Here is a 21,944-nt window from a genome sequence, read left to right on the forward strand (position 1 = left end):
CCAGTTTTAGTCTTCACAGTCTGTTCTGCTGTTAATATCCCACCAGGGCCAGAGGTTCTCTGTAAGAACCTGGCAAGGCACAGGGTGCAGACGACTGCAGAGGCTTGGCATTTTCCTTTTGCATGTGGAAGGGCCATCCCTTCAATGAGGGGCTCCATCAGCCTGCAGGGCTGCAGCTGGTAGTACAAGAGGAAGTTTGTGCATTGCTGCTGGCATTGGTGTTGGGAAGGGGATCTAAAAATCACCTTCACCTTCTTGTAAAGCTCCCAGATTACTTCCCATGGGTGCTGCAAGGGAACTGCAGGGGAATATCATTCTCCAAACCAAAGCGGTCCCAAGGAGCCATGCTTCTCTGCCTGTCACCTGTGGTTGGTGAAATCTACATTTTGGGGGAAAGGATGATCCTTTTGGTGTCAAGGGGGAGTGGACAGAAGGACCTCTAGCCCTTCCCAGCTCCCTTGTGCTCTTTCCACACAGGAACATGTGTTTGTGCGGTGGGAGAGGGAGAAGACACAACCTCATCTATGATGGATGTGTACTTTGGAGTGGTTGTCACTATTGTCTTTTGGGGTTAGGGTCCAACAGGCAACAAAACAGGGAGAGGGTCTGTCCAGAGGAAGGGACCCCATTGCAACACCAAGCACAGAAAGACATAGTAATGGGGCAGGGTTTCAGGAAGGTGAAGTACCTGTGTAGAGATGGGGAATGGTTGAAGAGAAGTCAATGAAAAGACAACGTTTTTCTCTTCCTCTCTCATCTCTTGACTCTCTGCACCCTCCTGTGGCATCTTCCTATCACATTCAAAGACATTCTGCTTTGGGGCCTTGGCAGGGGCTGCGTTGTAGGGTCTATAGGTCTGGTTTTGTCTCCCCTCTCACGACACCAAAGCTGACAGGGCTTTTCTGGATTTCGCCCAGGTGGTTGGAACTCGTGGTCGGCTTGGGGCGACTGCACCAAGGACTGCGGGGGAGGCCTGCAGACCCGCATGCGCTCCTGCAAGCCCCTTCCCAACGAAGGCCTTGCCTGCGAGGGAGTCCTGGAGGAAGGACGGCTGTGCAATAGGAAGGCGTGCAATAGTAAGTGGAGGCATGTTCCCCTGCACGCGCGCGAGCGTCTCGCCCTTCTCAGGAGGATTCCTCAACCCTGTGGCCGTAATTAATGAAAGAAGCAGAGTAAAATTGCTGAAGGTCTGTGGTGGAGCAGTAAGCCCAAGGGAGCACAAGACTTCAGCTGTGCATGGCCTTGCCCTTCCCTGATTGTCTCGTGGCCATGAGTGCTCATGCACACATGCTGACACACGTCTTGCAACACACGTGTCTGCAGATCCAGACCTCTGCCCCACAGAAAAGGGATCTATAATAGGTATCCATAAGCAGGCCTACATCAGGTGTCAATGGACTTGTACAATATGTACACCCTAAAGGCATTTCTTTGATAGTTGCCCTCTGGAGCTTCTCTTCCAAACAATTGAAGCATACAGCTAAGAGAAGTGCTAATCTTGCTTCTTTCATCTCTCTTTGACTTACTTCCCCTTCCTAGTCAAGTGCAATGTTGTTTTCCCCTTCCTTTACACAATGAAAGCCTACAGCACTAAGACATGGAGAAAGGTCTGGCCACTAGACAAAACACAGGGCCTGAGCAAGACAAAGACTTTGACAGAGGCTCTGCAGCCTCTTTCCAGGTCCTCTTCTCCAGAAAGCAAGGGACAAATTGCCAGTGCCAGTCAGCAGGACAATACTGATGGGTCCAGCTGGTGACCTCTGGCACTTTCATTCCCCTGCTTCTTTTGCGTTAGCTGAAAGGAGAGAAGACAGTAGGGAAGAACAACAGCAGAAGAATCTCAGCCCAGCAAGTTCTGGCAAATGTCTGATTATAATTATTTTCTACACTGTATTTCACATTTATAGTAGAGAATGTTTGGATAACTCCTCCAGCTAGGCAAATAACTGGGGAAAGTTCAGTTGCCTTCAAAGGCAGGGAAGCATCTCTTAAAAAAGGGGAAGTTCAAATAGAGGGACATAAATATATTCCTCTAATAAGGGCTAAAATGATTTCATGCATTTTTTACCACTTCTATAAATTTAAATCTTGTTGCAATTAGGCTTTTTTTTTTTTTTTTTTTTTTTTTTTTTTTTTATGAAACCTTCCAGTATATTGAACTTTATCTCCTTGACTCACAGTTGCTAATTTCCCTTGGAGATTCGCCCACACTAGGGGAATTTAACTGATATCCCCCACGCTCTTGCTGGTGTCTTTGGAGCTTTAATGAGGCTGGTGCTTGGGGTGGTGATGGTGGGAGTACACCCATCCATGGCCATGGACCTGGAAGCTGGACCTGAGGGGAAAGACCAGCTGTAGGACCTGATTGCATCTAAATGGAGCTGGAAAAAGAACGACACTTTGCTTGGTGGACATGGCTCTGAATTCCTGAATGTCTGGAGTAACTGATAACATTGTAGAGGGGGCTCTGAGGCTGTGGCCATTCCTGGGACATGACAGCACATGGGAGAAGAGGCAAAAAATACTCCTTAGAGTCCCCTTCCTGTGTTGGATAAATGAGAGAGGGACTGAGCTTCTGCAAATTCTCTTTGCAGCCCATCCATCCCTAGCCCTGATCATCTTCACAGACATCCATTGGACTTGCTTGATTCCTTCACATCCCTCTTGAACCAGACCACCCCAGACTGGACACACTGTTCCAGGTCCAGACCCACCAACACTGAGCAAGGGGCATCATGCTTTCCCTTGGTCTGCCCCAGCCTTTGCTCTTCTTTGTGCTGGATCTCCTGAAATTGCTGCAGCAAGGAAGGATGAAGGGAGCAGCCAGGGAGCCTGGAAGCCTGGGCTGGGCTTCCAGCTTTACTCATTGCATGGAGCAGAGCAGTGGAAGATGAATCATTATTCACTCACCATTTATTTACTCACTTTTCTAGAGTGTAACACTGAGTAAAGCTGATCCTAAGTGAGGAAAAGGCTGATTGTGCCCCAGGGACTGTGATTCAATAAATTATTCCACTTGCCTTCCAGTCCTCTTCTCATTAACCATCCAGTCAACTCGTGCTCCAGTTAAAGTGTGGTTAGTTCAACAGAGCTTATTTGGGAAGAAAGGATCTTGAGCTAAGTGAAAAGCCATAGTTTGGAAAAAGTGTGGATCCACTGAGGGAGGCAGCACAGATTGATTTATCCCTTTGAAATAAATAAGTTAATTCTGATTAATTTTCCCAAGCGTCTCTTTGTAGACAAACTGCTGAGCCCCATTGTGATGCTTTCATGATGGCAAGCTGAAAAGCATTTGAAGGAAAATGTGAACAATTACTCTTCCAAATGACTTGCCCATGCACATCTTGAGCTCTATGTCCAACCTCAGGATAAACCTACATCTCTCCACATCTACCCCAGCTGTGCCTTTGGCTCTAACCTTGCTCTTCGGAGAATCTGTCCCTTGTTGCCTCTGGAGCTATGCATAAAAGAGGTACAAGTTATATTCCTTAAAACCCCAAAATACAAGGCGACCCAGGAATTGCTTTTGCATTTTTATACTTACCCTTTTCTTCTCTTTGCTGTGATCTGTACCAAAACCCAGGAGGATTTAGAGGTAGATTAGAAATCCTTCTGTTTTAAATGTGTCATTGTTATTCTCTTACTGACTTTTGCTCACAGATTTCTTAGGGATGAGTAGGATGTTCATTCTTCCACTTGAACTGTTATTTTTCTAAGTGTTCATTATATGTTGCAGCTAACTACATTTTAATTCCTTTTCTGAAACATTATTTTTTTAAAAAAGAACTGGACAGAAGTATATTTTCATAGTGAATTGCACAGCATTTCAATACTTTGTAATAACACCTGGCTAGCTCTTCAGATAAAGTGGAGTGGCTGACACCTGAATTTTCTAGTAGAAAATAAACAAACAAAAAATGTTTCTTTCCTTGACCAAACAGCCATCTGTAATCTCAATAAAGCAGCAAAGCAAAACAGGGATGATTACTTTGATATTTTTCTCCCTGCGGTTGGGACCATCAAAAATTGCTGAAGAAAAGTAATCCCAGCATTAAAAAGTGAAATCAGTTGCTGAACAGCAAGTTATGTTTGAATGACAGAAATTACCACCACCTTCAACACAAGGGCAAGCCCACCTCTTTTTAGCTTCTCCTTCCTTGTTCCTGCCAAAGTGGCTCGTAAGCTGGTGGCTGATTAGCAGAAGTGTCTTAGCTGTTTGTTTGGATTTCCAGCAGCCGGAAGAGGTCATTGATATGGCATCGGGAGCAAATTTGCAATGGGAACAACCTTGCATGATCCCACTGAACTCCCTGGAGCTGTTAAATGAATACTTGCAGAGGATCTACAAAATTTTCCTTGGTTTCTTTTCTTTTGCCTGTCCATGGCAGATGTGCTAGAGGGATCACACCCTCCTTATCATCCTGTTGCCAGCCTTCCTCTTCCAGAGCAGCCTCGGGAGGACCTTCAAGCAGGTCCCAGTATGCAGTGATGGGAACGGTGGTTCTGCACATGCAGACTGGAGACAGTAGTGTTAGAAATCATTGCACGGGCACAGCTGAATGGCTCCACAGGTGACACTTCTGTGTGGGCTTAATTTTTTTGCACTTGCTTGGGCCAGTGTCTCTGCTGTTTTGTGTAGCCAGTTGATCCTCGTCTGGCTAAATTGCCCCAGGGATACACACCCAAGCACAAGGGCATGGGAGTCAGGTAAATTATTTGCATGAAAAATAAATATTTCCCAAAAATCCTGAAGGAAACCTGTAATGAACACTTGTCCCACACTGGAAAGGAAACTTTGAAAGCAGCAGCCTGACTCGGGCAGAACCTTTTTTCATGGCAGACCTTCATCTCAAGAGGCATAATCTGAAGGAGAATATTCAGAGTTTGTTGTAGCTCTGGTTTTTCCTTGCTAGAAGCAGAAGACCCGGTGATATACTCTTCTTTGGTAGAGGCAGAGGAGATTTCCTCCATCTGTTGGACTTGGCCAGGAGCTGCTGTTTTATTGAGGGGAAAATAAGCCAACCAAATGGCAAATGATTGCAAAAGAGCTTCTGAGTCCCAGGTCTTTTGGATGGAACGGGCAACATACTATTCTTTTGTACTAAAATCTATGGTTGCTGGTGACCTGGAATGCAGAGTGTCCTGGAGGAGAAACTGGCTGTACAAGGCAGGACAACATCCAGACCAGAGGAGGGATGTCATGGGCCTGCCCCTGGCACTAGAATTCAGCAGAACTGAAGAAGTGCAAGAACCATCAGAGCTGAAAGGAGCCAGCATTGATTCCTGTGGAACAAGAATCTCAGAGGATCCTGCTGAAACCCTGCCATCCCATCTGGCAGAGGTAACGCAAAGCCGTCTCTGACATTTATGAATACGCAAATCAGGCACTTATGTCTCCCCTAGCCTGGGAGAGGAGTGCTTGCATCCTGCCCTCAGGTGCAGCAGTGTGAAACCAGTCCAGTCCCATCAGCTTGTGCTGATTTCCAGTGTCTAGCATGATAAGGATCTGGCCCTTCAGCTGTACAACTGTTAGTCGTGTGAAGAAACATGTGTTCACAATTTATATGGATGAATGTCTGTTTGTTCTACGATGCCCCTGGATTTCATTTAAAATAGCATTTTTGCTGCAGCCACAGAGCTGAAATATTCTGAGAACATCTCTGCTCGCCACACACCAGGCTACAATTCATATCAAGCTGAAAGAGCACCTTGTCTTATATGTGCAAGCTGCTGCTTGCAGCAACTTTGTTGTGTTCCCACTTTTAATGGTGCTTCAGACAATTCATACCTGTGAGTAAAGCATCTCACTGACATTTTCATAAGCCTCAAATGTTCAGATTGGGCCATTTGGGCCATTTTGTAAGCTGACACAGTTGTCCTATATTCAGTGGCCTCCAAAATGACTCCCTTCTACACCCACCGAGGAGCTGGTCCTGGTCATTAAAGGGTATTAATGCTTCTTCCCTTCTCAGTTTTGCTCCATTACCAAATGTTGGATGTCCCAGAAGGTCCATAGACAACACCTTCTCCTTTGGCTTCCCCTTTGGTTTTACTGCGCTGAGACACTTTTTAAATCATTCTTTTCTACCCTTTGCTTGGATCCATCTTTTCCTTCCCACCACCCCAGCTTACCTGAATAATATTCAAGATTCTATCATTTTCTTTCTATATGGGGGACAAATAGAGGAAAGAGTGCTTGGCCCTGGTGAAGAACTCTTGGATGTTCAAAACTTGTCTCACAATGACATGAAGTCTCTGCATTACTTTTATTTATTTATTTTCCCTCAACTCTACTGCAAGATGCTGACTGACATGTTACATGTTCTCATCAGCAGCATTGGTCACCAGCTTCCTCTTCCCACTGCAGCCAGCATTACAGGAACATCCTCCTAAGTTTTGTCTTAAAAATCTCATTTGCTTTGCCTCTTGTGTGCAATTGCAATTTCTCTTGGCTGCCCCAAGGGCATTATTTGTCTACCCCTCCTTCAGACTTCTCCAAGGTGCTGGGTATCTCCACAGTGTGCCATCCCTGTGTTATTTGTATAGCTGGGATGTAAATCACATCTAGGTTTTCCACTGATCCTGGCATTACTCTTCACCAACACTGCTGTAGGGAGCAAGTTTTTGAGATCTGACCAGTTCCCTACTACCTTTATTTTGTGGCCCCATAAAGTTCAGGTGCATAAAACCCCACAGCAAAGCATCACTTGCACCAATTTTACCTTGTGCATAAAAGACCTGGCATCTCCCTCCCTCCTTCAGAATCACAGCTGAGTTTTGCATATATTGGAGGTAACTATCCAAGTCAAATCTAAGCCGTGCTCTGTGCTAAATGGGGCTTGACCTGCTTCTTTCCAACACCATTTCCAAACGGCAGGCATTCTGCGTGCTGCAGCAGAGAGACCTTGGCATGGGCCTGGAGGCAGACTTTGCTGGAGGAGGCTTGGGGCGAGCTGTCAGGGTGACGCGTTCAGCCACTGGACCTGATCGCCTTTAATTAGGATGAGCAATAACAGTGCAGGCTTGTCATTTCTGAAGGAAGTCATGCCATTCGCTCAGTCCAGGATCAGTCGTTAGGAAACGTCAATAACACAGAGCCCTAAGAGCTGGTGGGAGGAAGGCCATGGTGCCAGGGTTGCTTTTAATTTTATTTTGCTCTTTTATCTTTTCTTCCTTTCTCCCTGTCTCCCTGTCAATCTATCCATGCTTGCTCACTGGCCACTTCTGAGACATGCAGTCTCACGTTTCCCTGTCACCTTCCTTTCTGTGGGCAGCTGACAAATCCATCCAAACCCCACATCTGCCCTTTGCTGCCCACCTCCTTTCTCCTCCCAGCCTAAATGAGTCTCTGGGAAGTCTCTGAGATTTACAGCAGCTAAAGATTTTGTGGGTCCTCGTGGTTTAGATGCTTTCATGAAGAAGGCTTAAATCAGAGCAGACTGATGTGTGGGGGTATAGCCAGAAATGGATGCAAGGGTGGTGGGAATGGATCAGTGACTGGGATGTGTCCCATACTTCAGAGCACGGAAATAATTTAACCTGCCCCTAAACAAATTCAGAACACTGGATATAGTTAGAGGTTGATTAACATTTTTGTGAACAGAGTCTCACATACAGAGGTCTCATGACTCTGTAGTGATTAAAAGATTGAGATTTGGGCCGTTTCTGTTCCTGTAAAGAGACAAACAAAAAATGATTGCATGCAAATATCAGGGTTTTTATAGTCCTGATGTCCAGCTATAGCTACCCTGCCACTGATGACTGCCCCATCCTGTCCCCTCCAGCCAGCAGCCTGCAACCAGTGAGTGCTGGAAGGGTTTGGAGGTGGTGGTGTGATCAGTCCCTCAGTTTCTTACGCCCTGCTTTGAAGTGGCAGTAATGGGAATAACATAATTTCACACACTAGATGGGCGTCTTCCATGAACCAAGCTGCTGAATATAAAGTCTGGCTCCTGGCAGGAACTCTGAATCATTCCTCTTCCTCCTCTGCTTTCCCTTTTTGGAAACCAATGAAGACTCCTGCCACCACGCTGAAGCTTCATTAACCTTTATTAATTTTCCCAGGGTTCCAGGATTTGTCACCATTTCATCTCCTCGCAGTTTGTGTGTCTTGAAAAGGTGTCTGACTGTTTTACCTCCTTGGGAAAAAATAAAAAAGACCCTCTGTCTGGTACCTGCTGTTTGGAAACAAACTGGGTGCCAGATCGCAGATTACTTGGATTCAGTTCTGCTCTCTGTTGTTCTGTGTGACTCCAGTGGAGTCAGCTGAGCTCTCCTGATTTACAGCGGGCAGGTCTGGTGGGTGGAATTTGGTTGCTATTGCTCGGTTTCTTGTCTGTTTACTAGGGAGGGCACGTGTCTGTGTAAATCAGGCTTGCCACATGCCCAAAACCTAGGAGAACGTGAGTCAAATTCGAGTTTCCTCTGTAGCAAGGAATCCCACATGGGATGCAAATGCAGAGCTGGCAGCAGTGTGGGTTTGGCAGGAAGAAGGGTGCTTGCTGTTCATCAGGAGTTCAGTGCTTTTACTCCACATGATTTACCTTATGATTTCAACAGTCCTCAGTGGGACACCTCCACTGATATCTGGATGCTGTAATCAGAATCTTTGCTCTTTCACCTGAGTTGCAAAAGTGCCCAGTGGCAGCTCTGTGGGTCTACAAGCCATGGTGTTGGCCCCAGACTTTCATCTCTCCTTGTTGCTGGTGATATGGTAGCATTGGTGGAGGAGACATCCTTTTGAGCCATCCCTTTCCTTTTCACCTGCCCTCACCTGCCTGCTCTACTCAGCATGTTTCTGGATACTCTACTGAGCATTGCTAAGTAGATGTTGCTTGCAAGGCAGAGTTTTCCACCGAAAAATACTGCCGATCATCACCATAGGCCTCAAAGCACTGCCAGGGTTGGTGGGGTTCATTGTCGGCACATCCAAAAAGGTTAAACACAAGTGCAACAAAGAGTGCAGACACCTTAGCAATTAACCACAGTTAATTAAAGACCAGGCACAAGGGATCGTATTCTTCATGGTCCCACGTGTCACTGTGAAACAAGGGGTTGACCTGCCAGCCAGACCAAGTCTTGGAGGCTGGCTTGGTGCTACAGCCCCTGGGGACTGCCAAGGGTGCCGGGGTTGGAAAGCAGGTGGTGGTGTCAACCAAACATTGCAGGTCACTGTTGTTTATACGTGTAACCTTTGTAGTGAAAGATCTTGCAGAGTGAACCAAGGTGTATTTACATGACCCATTACCTTGCCATAGCCAATGGACGCTATAATTCCAGAAGCCAATCGCTGAGGTCCACAGATAACAGAAAGCGAGAGGACACTGACGAACTGCAGCACTACGGGTACCCTGCACCTCAAATAGGTAAGCTCTGACCTCCTACGACAGCCTCTGGAGCTGGCACCCTCCTGGTCCCTGCACCCCCCGGCTGGGCTGGGTTGCCTGCATTGACTCGCTTCGCTGTTCCAATGACCCACCTAACCCACGCTTTTCCTCCCAGGTTGGTGTGGTCTTACCCAGCAAGTCACACCCTGAGCAAACAGTTGCCGTTCAGTTTGTTCCCATCCCATTGCCCCAGCAAGGGATTTGTGTTGCTGCCGTTAATTAAAGAAGGCAAAGAGGGTTAGACGCTAAGCTCTAACCAGACCATGCTTCTCACAGACTGCTTCTCATCACCCTGCCTACTCCTAAATCGCTGCTTTGTCTGAACTATCTAAATAGCCATAGTTCATTAAGCCAAAGCTGACCTTACTGCGATACAGCCTCTTTGCTGAAGTCCATGCCATACCTTCCCATCGACCATAGGTGTGCAGGGCATAAAAGGGAGAGAGCAAGGCTGCTTTCCCTTGGCACCAAGTCTTTAGCATTGTGCAAGGGCTCGTATCTGAGAGCCTCTGAAGCAGGACCTTCCGCCCTCCTGCAATCAAAGAGGAGTGAGATTTAATAACATCAGAGTGTGTGATCTGGGAAGGTGGGAGTGAACTGGACCTGGACATAGGCCAGGTCCAATCTGGAGAGGCTTTGTGCTGTCCTTTTCCTGATGCCTTTCATGGCAGGCACTCAACGCATCGTAACTCTTGGGCAACGCAAGATGTGCTGACCCTGGCTGCAGGTTAAAAATCATTGCCTTGTGGGCTTGCAAACACTTTGTGCTCTAGAAATGTTTCAGAGGAGCCAGGGCTGCAACATAAGGGAGAGGGGGTTATGTTCTGGTGCATATCAGATGTGCTCCATCCAACTCAGCAGGATATTACCACTGTGCAGCAGCAATATCAGGAAGCAGCACCGTGGTGCAGAAACTCTGGAGGTGATCAGGCACCAGCTGGGGTTGTGGGGATGGTCTGAATCTCCTTGCTACCCTGCACTGAGTCTGCTCCCTCTGGTGGGAGCAGCTCTGTGGCCTGCAGGAGCACTGGCAACTGTCAAAAAGTTGCAGGGAAGGGTGAGTGTTGGTACTGCTGCTACTTGGAGAATGGGGGCGAAGGGAAAGAACTCCAAGGCAAGTCTTGGGATGTCCCCATTTTCCTGCTGTGCCTCAGGTCTCAGGTGCTTCCCTGGTGCTTTACTCCAGCCTGTAGCCTGGCCAATAGGTTTATAACTTATAACTTTAACATTTTTTTCCTGTCGTGCAGCTGCATTTGGGCTAGGGGGATATCTCTGTTACATCCCTGCCATCGTAGCCACTGCAGCAGCCAAGCTGACCTGGGCTGTGGTGTATCCCTGGGAGCAGCCTGGACTGGGATGTCCAACTGGGAAACAGTGGGCTGTCCTGCAACGCGCTGGCCACACTCCTGCAGCTGTTCCAGAAACACTAACTGCAGCCAGGGTGGTCAAGGAGATGGGGATGGAGGAGATGTAAAGACCAGGCAGAAGGTACAGCCCAGAGAGGGATTTAGGGGGAGTCTCGGGCTGGGGATACAAGCAAAGCACAAGGCTTCCCTAGCAGTTAACATTGTTTGTAGACTATAAGTGATTTCACATCCATGTAAGACCTGGCAAAACATGAAGCTGCAAGAGCAAGATCCATCCCAGCATGTCCCTGGCCCCGTCACTCCCGTTCCAGCCCTTGTGCTGCTTCCAGAAGGCTTTTGCCAAGGGCAGGGTGTGAACACGGAGGAGGTGGCACGTGGCGAGATGTCAGAGAGGTGGGACGTGCCAAAAATCAAGGGATCCTGGCGGAAGGATGACAGCCGTGTGCCGCTCAATTAATGCCGAGTGAGGAAGTGTCAGGAGGAACTGCAGGCGCTGATGGGGACCCCGCAGCCAGCTGAGCTCTCTGTAAAGCCAGATCAGTTCCTCACAGGGCTGGCCAGGTGCTGGAAAGGATCCTGGATGGCAGTGCTACAACTCCATGGAGCAATGCCCAGAGTGTCTTCTTCTGCAACGCCTGCTGGGCCCTCTCCAGCCAAAGGAGGGGTGCTGCAGGAGTGCAGAAAATCTTCTCATCCGTAGTTTTGGTGGTGATCTTTATTTCTGCTTCTCTTGGAAGGAGAATGGAGGGTTTTTCCCAGTGCCAAGATGTTCTGAGAGCCTCTCAGGACTGGGTCTGGCATGGTTTGAAACACAGTTGCATCTCTTCAAGGCTTGAGGGGTCTGGACGCAGTGTAGGTTTATATAAATCCATAGCAAACCCAAAGGAGTAACTAGCACTTGGAAAATAAACTACATTATGGATTGAAAATACCAGGACTGGTGCAATGTGGGGGATGATAATTGAGATTAACCTCTATAAATATCTGTTTGTATGGTGAAAGGAAAAAGAAAAGAAATACAAAGATGGGGAATGAGAGAGACTAGGTGGAATTTGGGTCAGAGATGCAATTCACTCATCTAGTAACACTAACTCTTGTCTGGACACGGAGCTTGCAAAACCACAGCCAGGTCTGAATGGGGAGGTGGTGGGATGGCAAGCCCTTCAAGCCATGGGTTACTGATGGAGGAAGCCACTGCATCTCTTCAGAATTCCTCTGTTCCACCTCTGATCTTGCAGGAAGACTTATGAGCACAGGCTGGCAGCATTTAACAAGCAACAAAAGCCAGCTCTCTGCCACTGAGGGACTTTACATTGTGGGGTCCAGTACTGGTGGGCTGCTGCAGGGTTGGTGGAGGAGGTTGGCTGTTTCTCCAAGCACTGTGAAGACTTCGTGTCCATGCAGCATCCAGGTGGGCTAGGTAGCAGGGATGGTTGGGCTTTGTGGGCCAAAGAGGGATCTTCTGGAGTCTGGGCCACTGTGGAAGGCAGATGCTGAAGCAAAATGTGATGGTAGTAAAAGGTAACGGGTTGGTGGTCAACTCAGAGTATCACAAGGTTATCTGACAGAACCAGTTGGGTTCCTTATTGGAAAGTTAATCAAACTACCATGGAAATGCAGATCTCTGTATTCCAGGAGATCTATTACATGAGAAATGGGATATAGGAGCGTTGCTTTCCTGAAGCCCCAAGGCCTGAAAACACACAGTCTCCTACAGATTCCAGAGAAAGACCAGTGGTCTGCAACATTTCCCTAACTGGAACTAGTTGGGTAGATTAATAGAACAAAATGCAAAATGGAACAGTATTGAGCAACTTTGGCTTAATGAACACGGTTACATTCAGAGTCCCTCCCCTGCACAGGCAGGAAGGGAGGCAGGTGGTGCACAGATTCCAAGGGTCTGCAAGGTCCCTTTTTCTTTGTCCCTGATCTTGTTGGTAGGAAGACATATTATGAAAGGAGGAGCTTGCAATAATCATTGGGACTGCACACATGAAGTAGAGAAAGCCTCATCCTTAGCTTCCCCTCTTTCTGAGTCCAATGAGCAGACTGATGAGAGCCACAAACACTTGAAATCCTGCATAAAATTTAATTAAGTGCAGACAACTCCCATAAGACACAGGTGAACAAATATATCACCTCGGGGAAGAAGTCAAACATGCGTAGTTTTAGGGCAGGTGAGGCGGTTTTGGACAGTTTGATGGTCTCCAACCCCTACAGATCCCATCACAGTTCCTATATGGACACTCAGCTCTTTTTTAAGCCTACAAGCAGGACAAGATCTCAAGCTGTGCCAGCCCACCATCTGTATGTCTTTCATGCTCTGTGTTGAAGCTGGTCAGTCTAATACAGCATTTACTGTCCAGCTGTTTTTGGGAATGGGGTGGTGGTGCTGGACACATGTCCAAGTGCTGGGTGCAGTTCAGGCTGTGCCATGAGCATGTACGACCCCTAAAGTCATGCTGCACCAAGTACCATGGTCCTGTGTATTTCATCTGTGGTCTGCCAGATGCATCTGGTTATGATGTGACATGGTGTAGTCTGATGATCTTAAGAACTTGTTACTACAAGGACATGCCCCTCTCTTATGCATCCTCAAAGATGTGCTCTTGGTGTTTGCCTGTGTCATATGCCCGTGTGCTATACATACCAAATGTGTTCTAAGTTTATCATGCATAATTATTGGTAACCCATTAGAAATCTAAAAAACAAACATTGGAGACTTTAATTAAATGAAACAGAGCAAGCTTTTCTTTTCATCTAGGTATTTTCCCAAAGCTAGATCAGTGCCTATGAAAAAGAAAGGAATATTTGTCCTTTCCTACAACATGCTTCTCGTGACTTTTCTGGCTATTGGGACCTGGGAGATACCCTCCTGGTAGGACCATATGAGTCCAGGGATATCAGTGATAGAGGGAATATGTCTCAGTCCTTTCCACTCCCATCGTTTGTTCAGTGGGATGCTCTTACTTGTCTTCCCAATACTACAGGGAAGAACTTGTTATAGTGTATACAGGAAGTCAGATGCTCAAAGCAGCTCTTCTCCACAGGTGAAGGAGATGACAAGAGAAAGCTCTGTGGGATTGCTTCAGTTGATTTTCTTTTGCTATTTTATCTGTTCCCCCTCTGTCAAGAGAACACAGGGAAAGGAGCTGGATCCTTACACCTGCTCTGTTTTTGGACACGTGTACCTTCCCTACCCAACCACTGTTACTTCCTCTCTGTCATTCCCTTTGTGTGTGTGTGTTACAACACTGAGAAACGTCCCTCCCCCTCCCAAAAAAAAACCTTCTCTCCGATCCCCTTGCTCCCTACACATGGGACACTTTGCACAAATTCCCAGATTTTTAGCTGCTGGCAAAGTGCCACTCGCAAAGCACATCCCCAGAGATCCAGGGACCAAGGATGCCCCATCCTCACCTTCTGCTCCAACCCCAACAGGTGACCCTGCAGCAGAGGAGTGGTCCCCGTGGAGCGTGTGTTCGACCACCTGCGGGGAGGGCTGGCAGACCAGGACCAGGTTCTGCGTGTCGTCTTCCTACAGCACTCAGTGCAGCGGTCCTCTCCGGGAGCAGAGGCAGTGCAACAACTCTGCTGTGTGCCCAGGTGGGCTGAGCGCTCCGTGCACCCATGGGCAGGAGGGGAAGAGAGGCTCGTGGAGTACTAACAGCTCAGGACATCTCCTTCATGACATCTTCTTGGAAGGAGGCTTTTTTTTTTTCCCCTTTTACTTCCCTTTTAACACTTATAGTCTCACAAAGAGACCATTAATTGACCAAGCCCTGTTAGATGGGCACTTGCTCTGTATGGTACAGACAATTCCATGCTATTTAAATGCAATGAGCAAAATATATCTGAAAGGCCTGTACCCTTGGGGGGTGTTTCCAAGCATGAGGCAGATTGGGAAAGAGCAGTGACAGATGACACTTTTGGTTGCTAACTCAAGGTACAGCATTGCAAAGTCAGCACGAAAAACTCAGCTGCTGGTATGTTCATGTATTGAGCCATCCCTCTCCGCTTTTATATCTCTTCTTCCACAATTTTGATGATAAAGCACAATCTGGGGGCCTGGATATTACTTTGAAGAACTGTGCTGTTAAACCAGGTGTGTTATTCACAACTCCTGACCAGAGACATCATTGTTCAACCCAATCTTACAAGGGCAAAACCACAGAGCTGGTTCCCATGCTGAATTTTCTGCTCTAGTTATCTCTTATCATGCAAGGTGCCTGATGACAATCACAAAACATTAGGTTTAAACTCCCCCTTCCTGAGGCTGGTGGATCAGTTAACAACCAATAGAGGACTGGAAAAGTGACTGGATGACTGCATTTTTATTTCTTTTCTGAAGCATTATAGATATTGTGTTAGCTTCTCCAGATAAAGCTGGAAGGGTGAAGTCCTGCAGTCCCTTAAGAGAGATCAGTACATCCTTGTAACATTTGGCCTCCAGAGATTACAGTGACGAACCTTCCATAAATAAACTGGCCAGATTAGATTAGATTATCTTGGAGAAGATTATGTTAATATAGATTAGCAGGCTTTAGAAGTCTAATTCTTGGAGTTGTCGGTGATGGCCTGAGCAGTGCTGGAGCATTGCTGCACATCCTATTTCTATCCTGCTCCTCCAAGCCTCCTGAGCTTTGTCCCTGCAGTATCACTGCATATGATAGCAATTATGAAACAGGCTACAGCTTTTCTGAGAGCTTGAAAATGCTGTAGCCTTTGAAGATTCAATAAGAAAAAACGTTGAGCGAGGGAAAAAATGGTGACAAGTGAGAAAATGATGGCAATGCTGCGTTCCAAAGGGTGATTTTTCTGTTTGTTGTTGTTGTTCCTCTCTAGCTAATTGCATCTTTTCCACCAAAAAAATGCCCTTTCCCTTGGCTCAACATTCTGAAAAACGTGTTGAATTAAAAGTGCATTTCAATTTATTTCAAGTGGGATGGAAAGTAAAAGATACTTGTTGTCAATACCAAATCACAAAAAAATTACACCATGTTCCTCTTGCAGATTTCAGGCTGATTTGTTCTTGGCCTTCCCATACCAGCATCTCACAGGCTGCTCATTCGGGAGAGGGGGGCAGGGGGTACGATGCTGTGCTCAGTGGGCTTAATCACTTTTCCAGAAGTGATTTCCTCTGGAAAGGAAACTTACTTCTTCTGCTTTGGTTGCAGTGCATGGCACCTGGGACGAGTGGTCTCCGTGGAGCCTGTGCTCTTCCACTTGTGGGAGAGGGTACAGGGACCGGACCCGCACGTGCAAGCCCCCACAGTTTGGTGGGAACCCCTGCGAGGGCCCGGAGAAGCAAACGAAGTTCTGCAACATCGCACTTTGCCCAGGTAAGGCAGTTAGAGATTAGAGGCCTTCCCTCCGGCAGGTCTCCTGGCCCCCAAAGATGCCCACAGGTGGGTCAACAAAGAGCTCTGTAGCTGTCAGTCCTGTCTAAAGGATCACATGGACTGATCTGTTCCAAAAAGGATCATCTATAAGGAAAGGAGACATCAGAGGAGCAACCAAGAGCCACCTTCTGGGGATATTCAGCTATTTGAGGTTTGAATTTGCCCTGTGTAGTAACTTACTAAGGACGCGTTACATGGGATGGATCTGGACTGGCTCAGTTATCACTAACATTTCCATGAACATCTCATATTTTTCATTTATTATCCCCAGTGGATGGTTCAAAACCATGGTGTCCACCTGGGTTTGTTGTACAGGAGTGAGTGCTTTTGCCCACTAGTTGCATACCTGCCTGGATTTCACTGTCTGTGCAAGTTCTTTCTGTATTGGAACCTGCCATGGGCAGCGAGATGAACTAAGAGACCCCTGAGAGCATTGTCTGACATATTTTAGGAACTTCTTACGAACTTTTAGGAACTTCTTCCCATCACCTAAATTTCACCTCCAAACACCTCTCTCTGATTTATTCTTTGAGACACCAGAAACAAACCTCAAGACAAAATGGTTTCTGCTCACTGGAAATCCAATTGTGCTCCTGTGGTTTCCTTTCCCTGAACCAGAGAGGCCCTGGGTTTACCACAGAGCCTCCATTAATTTAGCTGGGGGTTTCCTGGTGGACGCGATCAGAACACAAGAGAGCTCCCCAGCACGCCTCCCCTCTCCCAGGATAATGTCAACTGACACTTTTCAGGTTTAATGAGAATCATTATGAGAAATTATGATGTCCCCGGAGGAGGAAAGGGACTGTGGGAGTGATGAGAACTTTGTGAAAACATTTGTGAGAAACCTCCTGGCATTTTCCGCCTGGTTTTCACCCCAAGTAACTATCCCTGGATTCCTGGCTGCCGTCCAGAAGGCTCTCCTCAGAATAAGGACATCCCAGGCATCAAATTGGCTCTGTCATAAAAAAGACAAATTAAAGAAGTCAGACCTGGCATTGCTTGGGCAATAAAGCATATTCTGAGTTAATGTTGAGCCATAATTAATTTAAATGCAAATAAATATGTGGATACACTGTCTCAAATGAAACAGGGAGGGGGGGAGGAAAGACAGGCAGCCCAACAGAAAGACTTCAGCTCTAATTAATGCCACAAAGGCAATCAGTGGCTTTGCCGTGCCAAATGAGTGCAGCGCTGGGGGACTCATTGAAGCACAACAATGGGCGCTGCTCAGTGCTCGACATGCCAGACATCCGTATCGCTCCTTCCCGCCCCACTCAGAGGATTTATTACTGCGGCCGATAAAAACGCTTTGCTCAGGGACAACGGAGCTTTTGTTCCTCCAGAGCAGCAGATATCGCCGGCTGAGTCCCAAGTCCTTCAGAGGAAAAGAAATCAGGGGGAAGACAATGGCAGTGTCTGCACAGGCTGCACAAAGCAGGCTCCAAGGAACTTTGATAGACTCATTGTGCGGTATGGTGACGGTCTTTGATGGGTTTATGATGGAGATCCCTCAACATCTTGCCCAAGAAATGTCCTTACATCAGTGTACATGGCTGGAGATGCCACATGGTCTCTTCCCCATTTTAAAAATATTTTTACAATTGCAGTCCAGGAATAAATGAGCTCTCATCTCAAAGGAAATTCCCTGCTCGCTCTCTCCCAGTGAATGAGCAATTTGTGGATGTGGCTCTTTTCCATTTTCCCATCTCCAGAAGCTCACAGTGGTGGTAGGATTCCAATCACCACCAACACCATATAGTATGGAAAAAGCATATTTTTTTTTTTTGGTAAAAGCAATATTTACTTTGGGAAATGCAATGTCAACTTTCCAATATCAGTGACCACTGTGGAAGGTTAATCACTGTCACTTCGTCCCATCAGAGGAACTTATTAACATCTGGTAGGACCTACTCTGTGGCTTTTGGGATCACTTCCAAAGAAGAACCAACCCTCAGCCACCACCTCATGCATTTCTCCTCCTTGGGGCTGATAAGCATGGACATGATAATTTGAATTATGCATGATGAAAACATCAAGTTTGGATTACCAAAAATCGGCACTTTTTGGAAGTACATTTCTGCCTTATTTTCAGACCTTCTAAGCTCACCTGATACCATCTGAGTTAACAGTTGTTCATTTGGATATTTTGACATTTTCTCCCATGCTTGAAGACAAAGAGCCACTCAGCTGCAATGGAGATTATTTGGGGCCTTGCAGATGATACAGGGGACCAGGCTGCATATATTTTTCTTGGTCTGATAAACAAAGTGAAAGAAAATGAGCTGCAATCTACAGCAACGTGATGCAAGCCAGAATTCAGACTTTCCTCTGATTCAGTTGTTTTTATTCTGAGTGAGAGCTAACAGTTAATGAGAGCTAAACAGAGCATGATGACCGCTGCTAATGAGAAAAAGCGCTCCAGGAATAGCAGGCTGGGTGATAGATCTGATGATCAGGGACCAATTAGGGTGTGAGTGCCACACTTGGGAATGCCTCACACTGCACCACACTAATAAGATGCATTCATGTTTCTTTCCAAACCTGTCCCTATCATAACCTCTCTTTTCCCTCCCTTTCCTATTTAATTATCAGAGATGTTGCTGTGTGGAGATACATCAAGCCTGTCAGTGTTAATTCAGCTGTGACAGAAGGGCATTGACCACACACGCGCACTCTGTTTGTGGTCTTCTCTTGGAGCACACCTTTGCTCTGAGAATTTCCTGGCTGACAGAGTGAATTTCTCTCAATAACAGTGTCATTCGAGTTTGTGCTTGAAGGGCCTCCTCTGCAAAACAGAGCATTTGAGTGCTTGAGGAACCAGGCTCATGTATTGCTTTGGACTAGTTATGGTGAAAAAAAAAAAGGTTCCCTAAAAAAAGTAGGTTGACCAAAATGGGAAATAGAATTATAAAATAGTAGAATCATTAAGGTCGGAAAAGACCTCTAAGATCATCTGGTCCAAATATCCTGGTAACAGATGGATTCCTTCAAAATTTTCAGTGAAAATATGATCCACACTCTCTATGTTAAGGTTACGTTGTCACTGGCAATATTAATAGTTTGGAATTTTATATTAGAATATGTAACGTCAATAATTTTAACTTTTCTGTTGCTATGAACATAAAAATCAATGTGTTATGGTGCTGGCATCCTGGAAGAACATAACATAACGTAACAGCTGGAGGTTGCACAGGGTCCCAAGACATTGCCGTTGCCACTCTTGTTTGAACTTTTTCCTGATGATGCTGTCCTCCTAACACTCTCTGTGACCCCGGTTTGTCCTCCCCTACCTCGGTCCCTTGCTGGCACAGGCCAGAGACTCTTGTACATGACTCCTTCCAGAGGGAGCGATTTTCACATTCCGCTTTGTTTTCTTTCTTTGGGCCACTCAGTGGACGGAAACTGGAATGAGTGGTCGAGCTGGAGCTCCTGCTCAGCCTCCTGCTCCAACGGCACCCAACAGCGGACGAGGGAATGCAATGGGCCCTCCTACGGGGGAGCCGAATGCCAAGGACACTGGGTGGAGACCAGGGACTGCTTCCTACGCCAATGCCCAGGTCAGTGGACAATGACTTTTCCTCTCTTTCTTGGGTCATCCTTCTCTTCAGTCCCAGGTAGGCTTTTATAACCCCCCCTCCCGTTTCCCCTGGGGAAGAGTTGCATAGTTTTCACCAGCGATGCAGTAGTAAGGAGGCTGTGGATCACACTTACAGACCATGAACCCAAAATCTATAGCTGGCAAATGCTCCAGGAGACCCCAGACAAGTGAGTAATTATCCATGGAGAACATGTCTTTCTGACTAATTGAATAATCTGGTGTGAAAAATATTCTTGCCTGAAAACAAGGCTTAGATATCTAGAAGCTGTCAAGATTAATCAGGACCATTTTTTCTTGCCATACATTCCCTGGCCCTTTTTCTGGCTCTCCTTGGGTGCTCTATCCCCATTAACCCATAGGATTGAGGGGTGGACACCCAAGATGTCACCAAATAAAGCACGAGAGGTTGGTGCTGGCCTTTTTCTTCAGTAATTTCCTTCCACTGCTTGGAGAAGAAGAGACGGATTTCTCCCACCCTCTGGAGAGGAATTATTTGACCGGAGGTGACCTGCTAACTCTTAATTAAAACCCAAATATGAATCAGAAGACTTAGGTTCTTCCTCTATTTCTGTCACTGAGTTGTTATTTCTTGTCTGTGATGAAGCAGAAGAAAACATTTTCCTACCTTGCAGGCTTGTAGTGAGGGCTAATTAACATTTTTATAGTGCTTTGATAAAGGCCATTGTTAATGCAAAAGAAGTAGCATTTCCACTAAGTCTGTAAAGATGCTTGGAGAAGATACCAGGAAATGAGACAACATCTTAGCCTCTTGCAGTAGCTCTTTCCAAGGTATGTGAAAACATAATGCAATGGAAATGGCTGGAGTGGAGGTTATTTGATGTTTCTTCAAGGTTTCTCACCTGGGAGAGGCTCTGCTGGTCCCTTTGTGCTCATTTTCAGACATGTATTGTGCATCCCAACCAAATACCAACTATGGACTTCGGCTGGTAGATGGCTGCCCACCAGGTTAAACCTCTGCTGGCCCTGAAAGCATTCATGGTCAGAGCCCCAAATCTGAGCAGGGCTGATGTTGTGGGGTGAGGATACTGAGGAGGAACACAAGAACACCCCTCACTCATCAAAGGGCAGCCTTAATGGGAAAGAGTATGCACTTATTCCATGTCTGTTGAGGATCAGACAAGGATCTGAGGCAGGAGACCTCCCTTCACACCAAGCCATTCTCTACTCATCCTACCTTCCAGTGCTCGCCTTGGGAAGTTGCCTCCTTCCATTGCAGATGACGTTGGGGATGTTTCAGGCTGTTTCTTTCCTCTTTTCTTGTCTCCAGTGGATGGGAAGTGGCAAGCCTGGGGCGTGTGGGGCAGCTGCACCACCACATGTGGAGGTGGGACCCAACGACGTGACCGGGTGTGCTACGGGCCCTTCTTCGGCGGAGAGTCTTGCCAGGGCCCCAAAGAAGAGTACAAGCAGTGCAATGACAGGAGGTGTCCTGGTACGTACCCCAGACTCCTCGCACCCTCCTTCACAATGGGGGGACAGGAATTTTGGAAAAGGGTGCTGAGCCCTGTGTTAGGGATCTGAATGCAACAAGGAGTTGTGATTGCGTTTGACCCTGCTCATTACCCAGGCACAAAATTCTTGCTGAAGCCAGTGTGACCATGCTGATTTCAGTGGATGTGTGATAAGTCCCACTGGTCTAGACTTCATATTTCTCATTTTTTTATTGTCATAGAGTCATAAGAGTGAAAGAGACTTCCAGAGAAAAAATTGATATCAGAGTTTTGAGCCCATGAAATATTTGAGTGTGGAGGAAGATTCATTGTTTCCCACCCTTTACCTAGCCTCTGGGAGACCCGCATGCCACTGGCAGTTTTTAAAAAAAGACAGATGTGTGCAGATCCATCAGAGCCTTGCTCAGTCTCATCCTTCTCTAGCTACAGCCATGGGAACAGCATCCAGTTGAGAAAAAGGGTGTAAAAGCCCTGGTGGAGGACAAGGGAGCTGCAGGACAGACAAAAATCTGGGTTTTAATGAGAAAAATAAGCAGAAGGAAAAACTTATAAGTTGGAATGCTTCTATCTGTCTTCCATGCAGTGTAAAACAACAGGCTGGCACACCATTTCTATTCTCTTTCTTAGTCTGGGTTGAAGTCCCTGCTGGTGAAACTGCTGGTGGGGAATCAATGGCCTGTGTGATGTTGGCAGGCAGACTGCATCGATCATAACGGGCC

The 21,944-nt window shown here is 46.7% G+C and overlaps 1 protein-coding gene across 1 annotated transcript in view; it reads left to right on the forward strand.

Moving 5' to 3' along the window:
* Positions 1-21,944, forward strand: part of ADGRB1 (adhesion G protein-coupled receptor B1) — a gene marked incomplete at both ends in the record, with an annotated part of 182,665 nt that overhangs the window by 36,916 nt on the left and 123,805 nt on the right. The window contains 6 exons of the mRNA XM_082755085.1: positions 918-1,076; positions 9,258-9,365; positions 14,195-14,359; positions 15,931-16,095; positions 19,548-19,712; positions 21,042-21,206. Of these exons, the coding sequence (XP_082611211.1) occupies positions 918-1,076; positions 9,258-9,365; positions 14,195-14,359; positions 15,931-16,095; positions 19,548-19,712; positions 21,042-21,206 (927 nt within the window). The remainder of the gene's footprint in view (positions 1-917; positions 1,077-9,257; positions 9,366-14,194; positions 14,360-15,930; positions 16,096-19,547; positions 19,713-21,041; positions 21,207-21,944) is intronic.

This window comes from Aythya marila, assembly GCF_965140915.1.
Source record: "Aythya marila genome assembly, chromosome: 2".
Lineage (NCBI taxonomy): Eukaryota > Metazoa > Chordata > Aves > Anseriformes > Anatidae > Aythya > Aythya marila.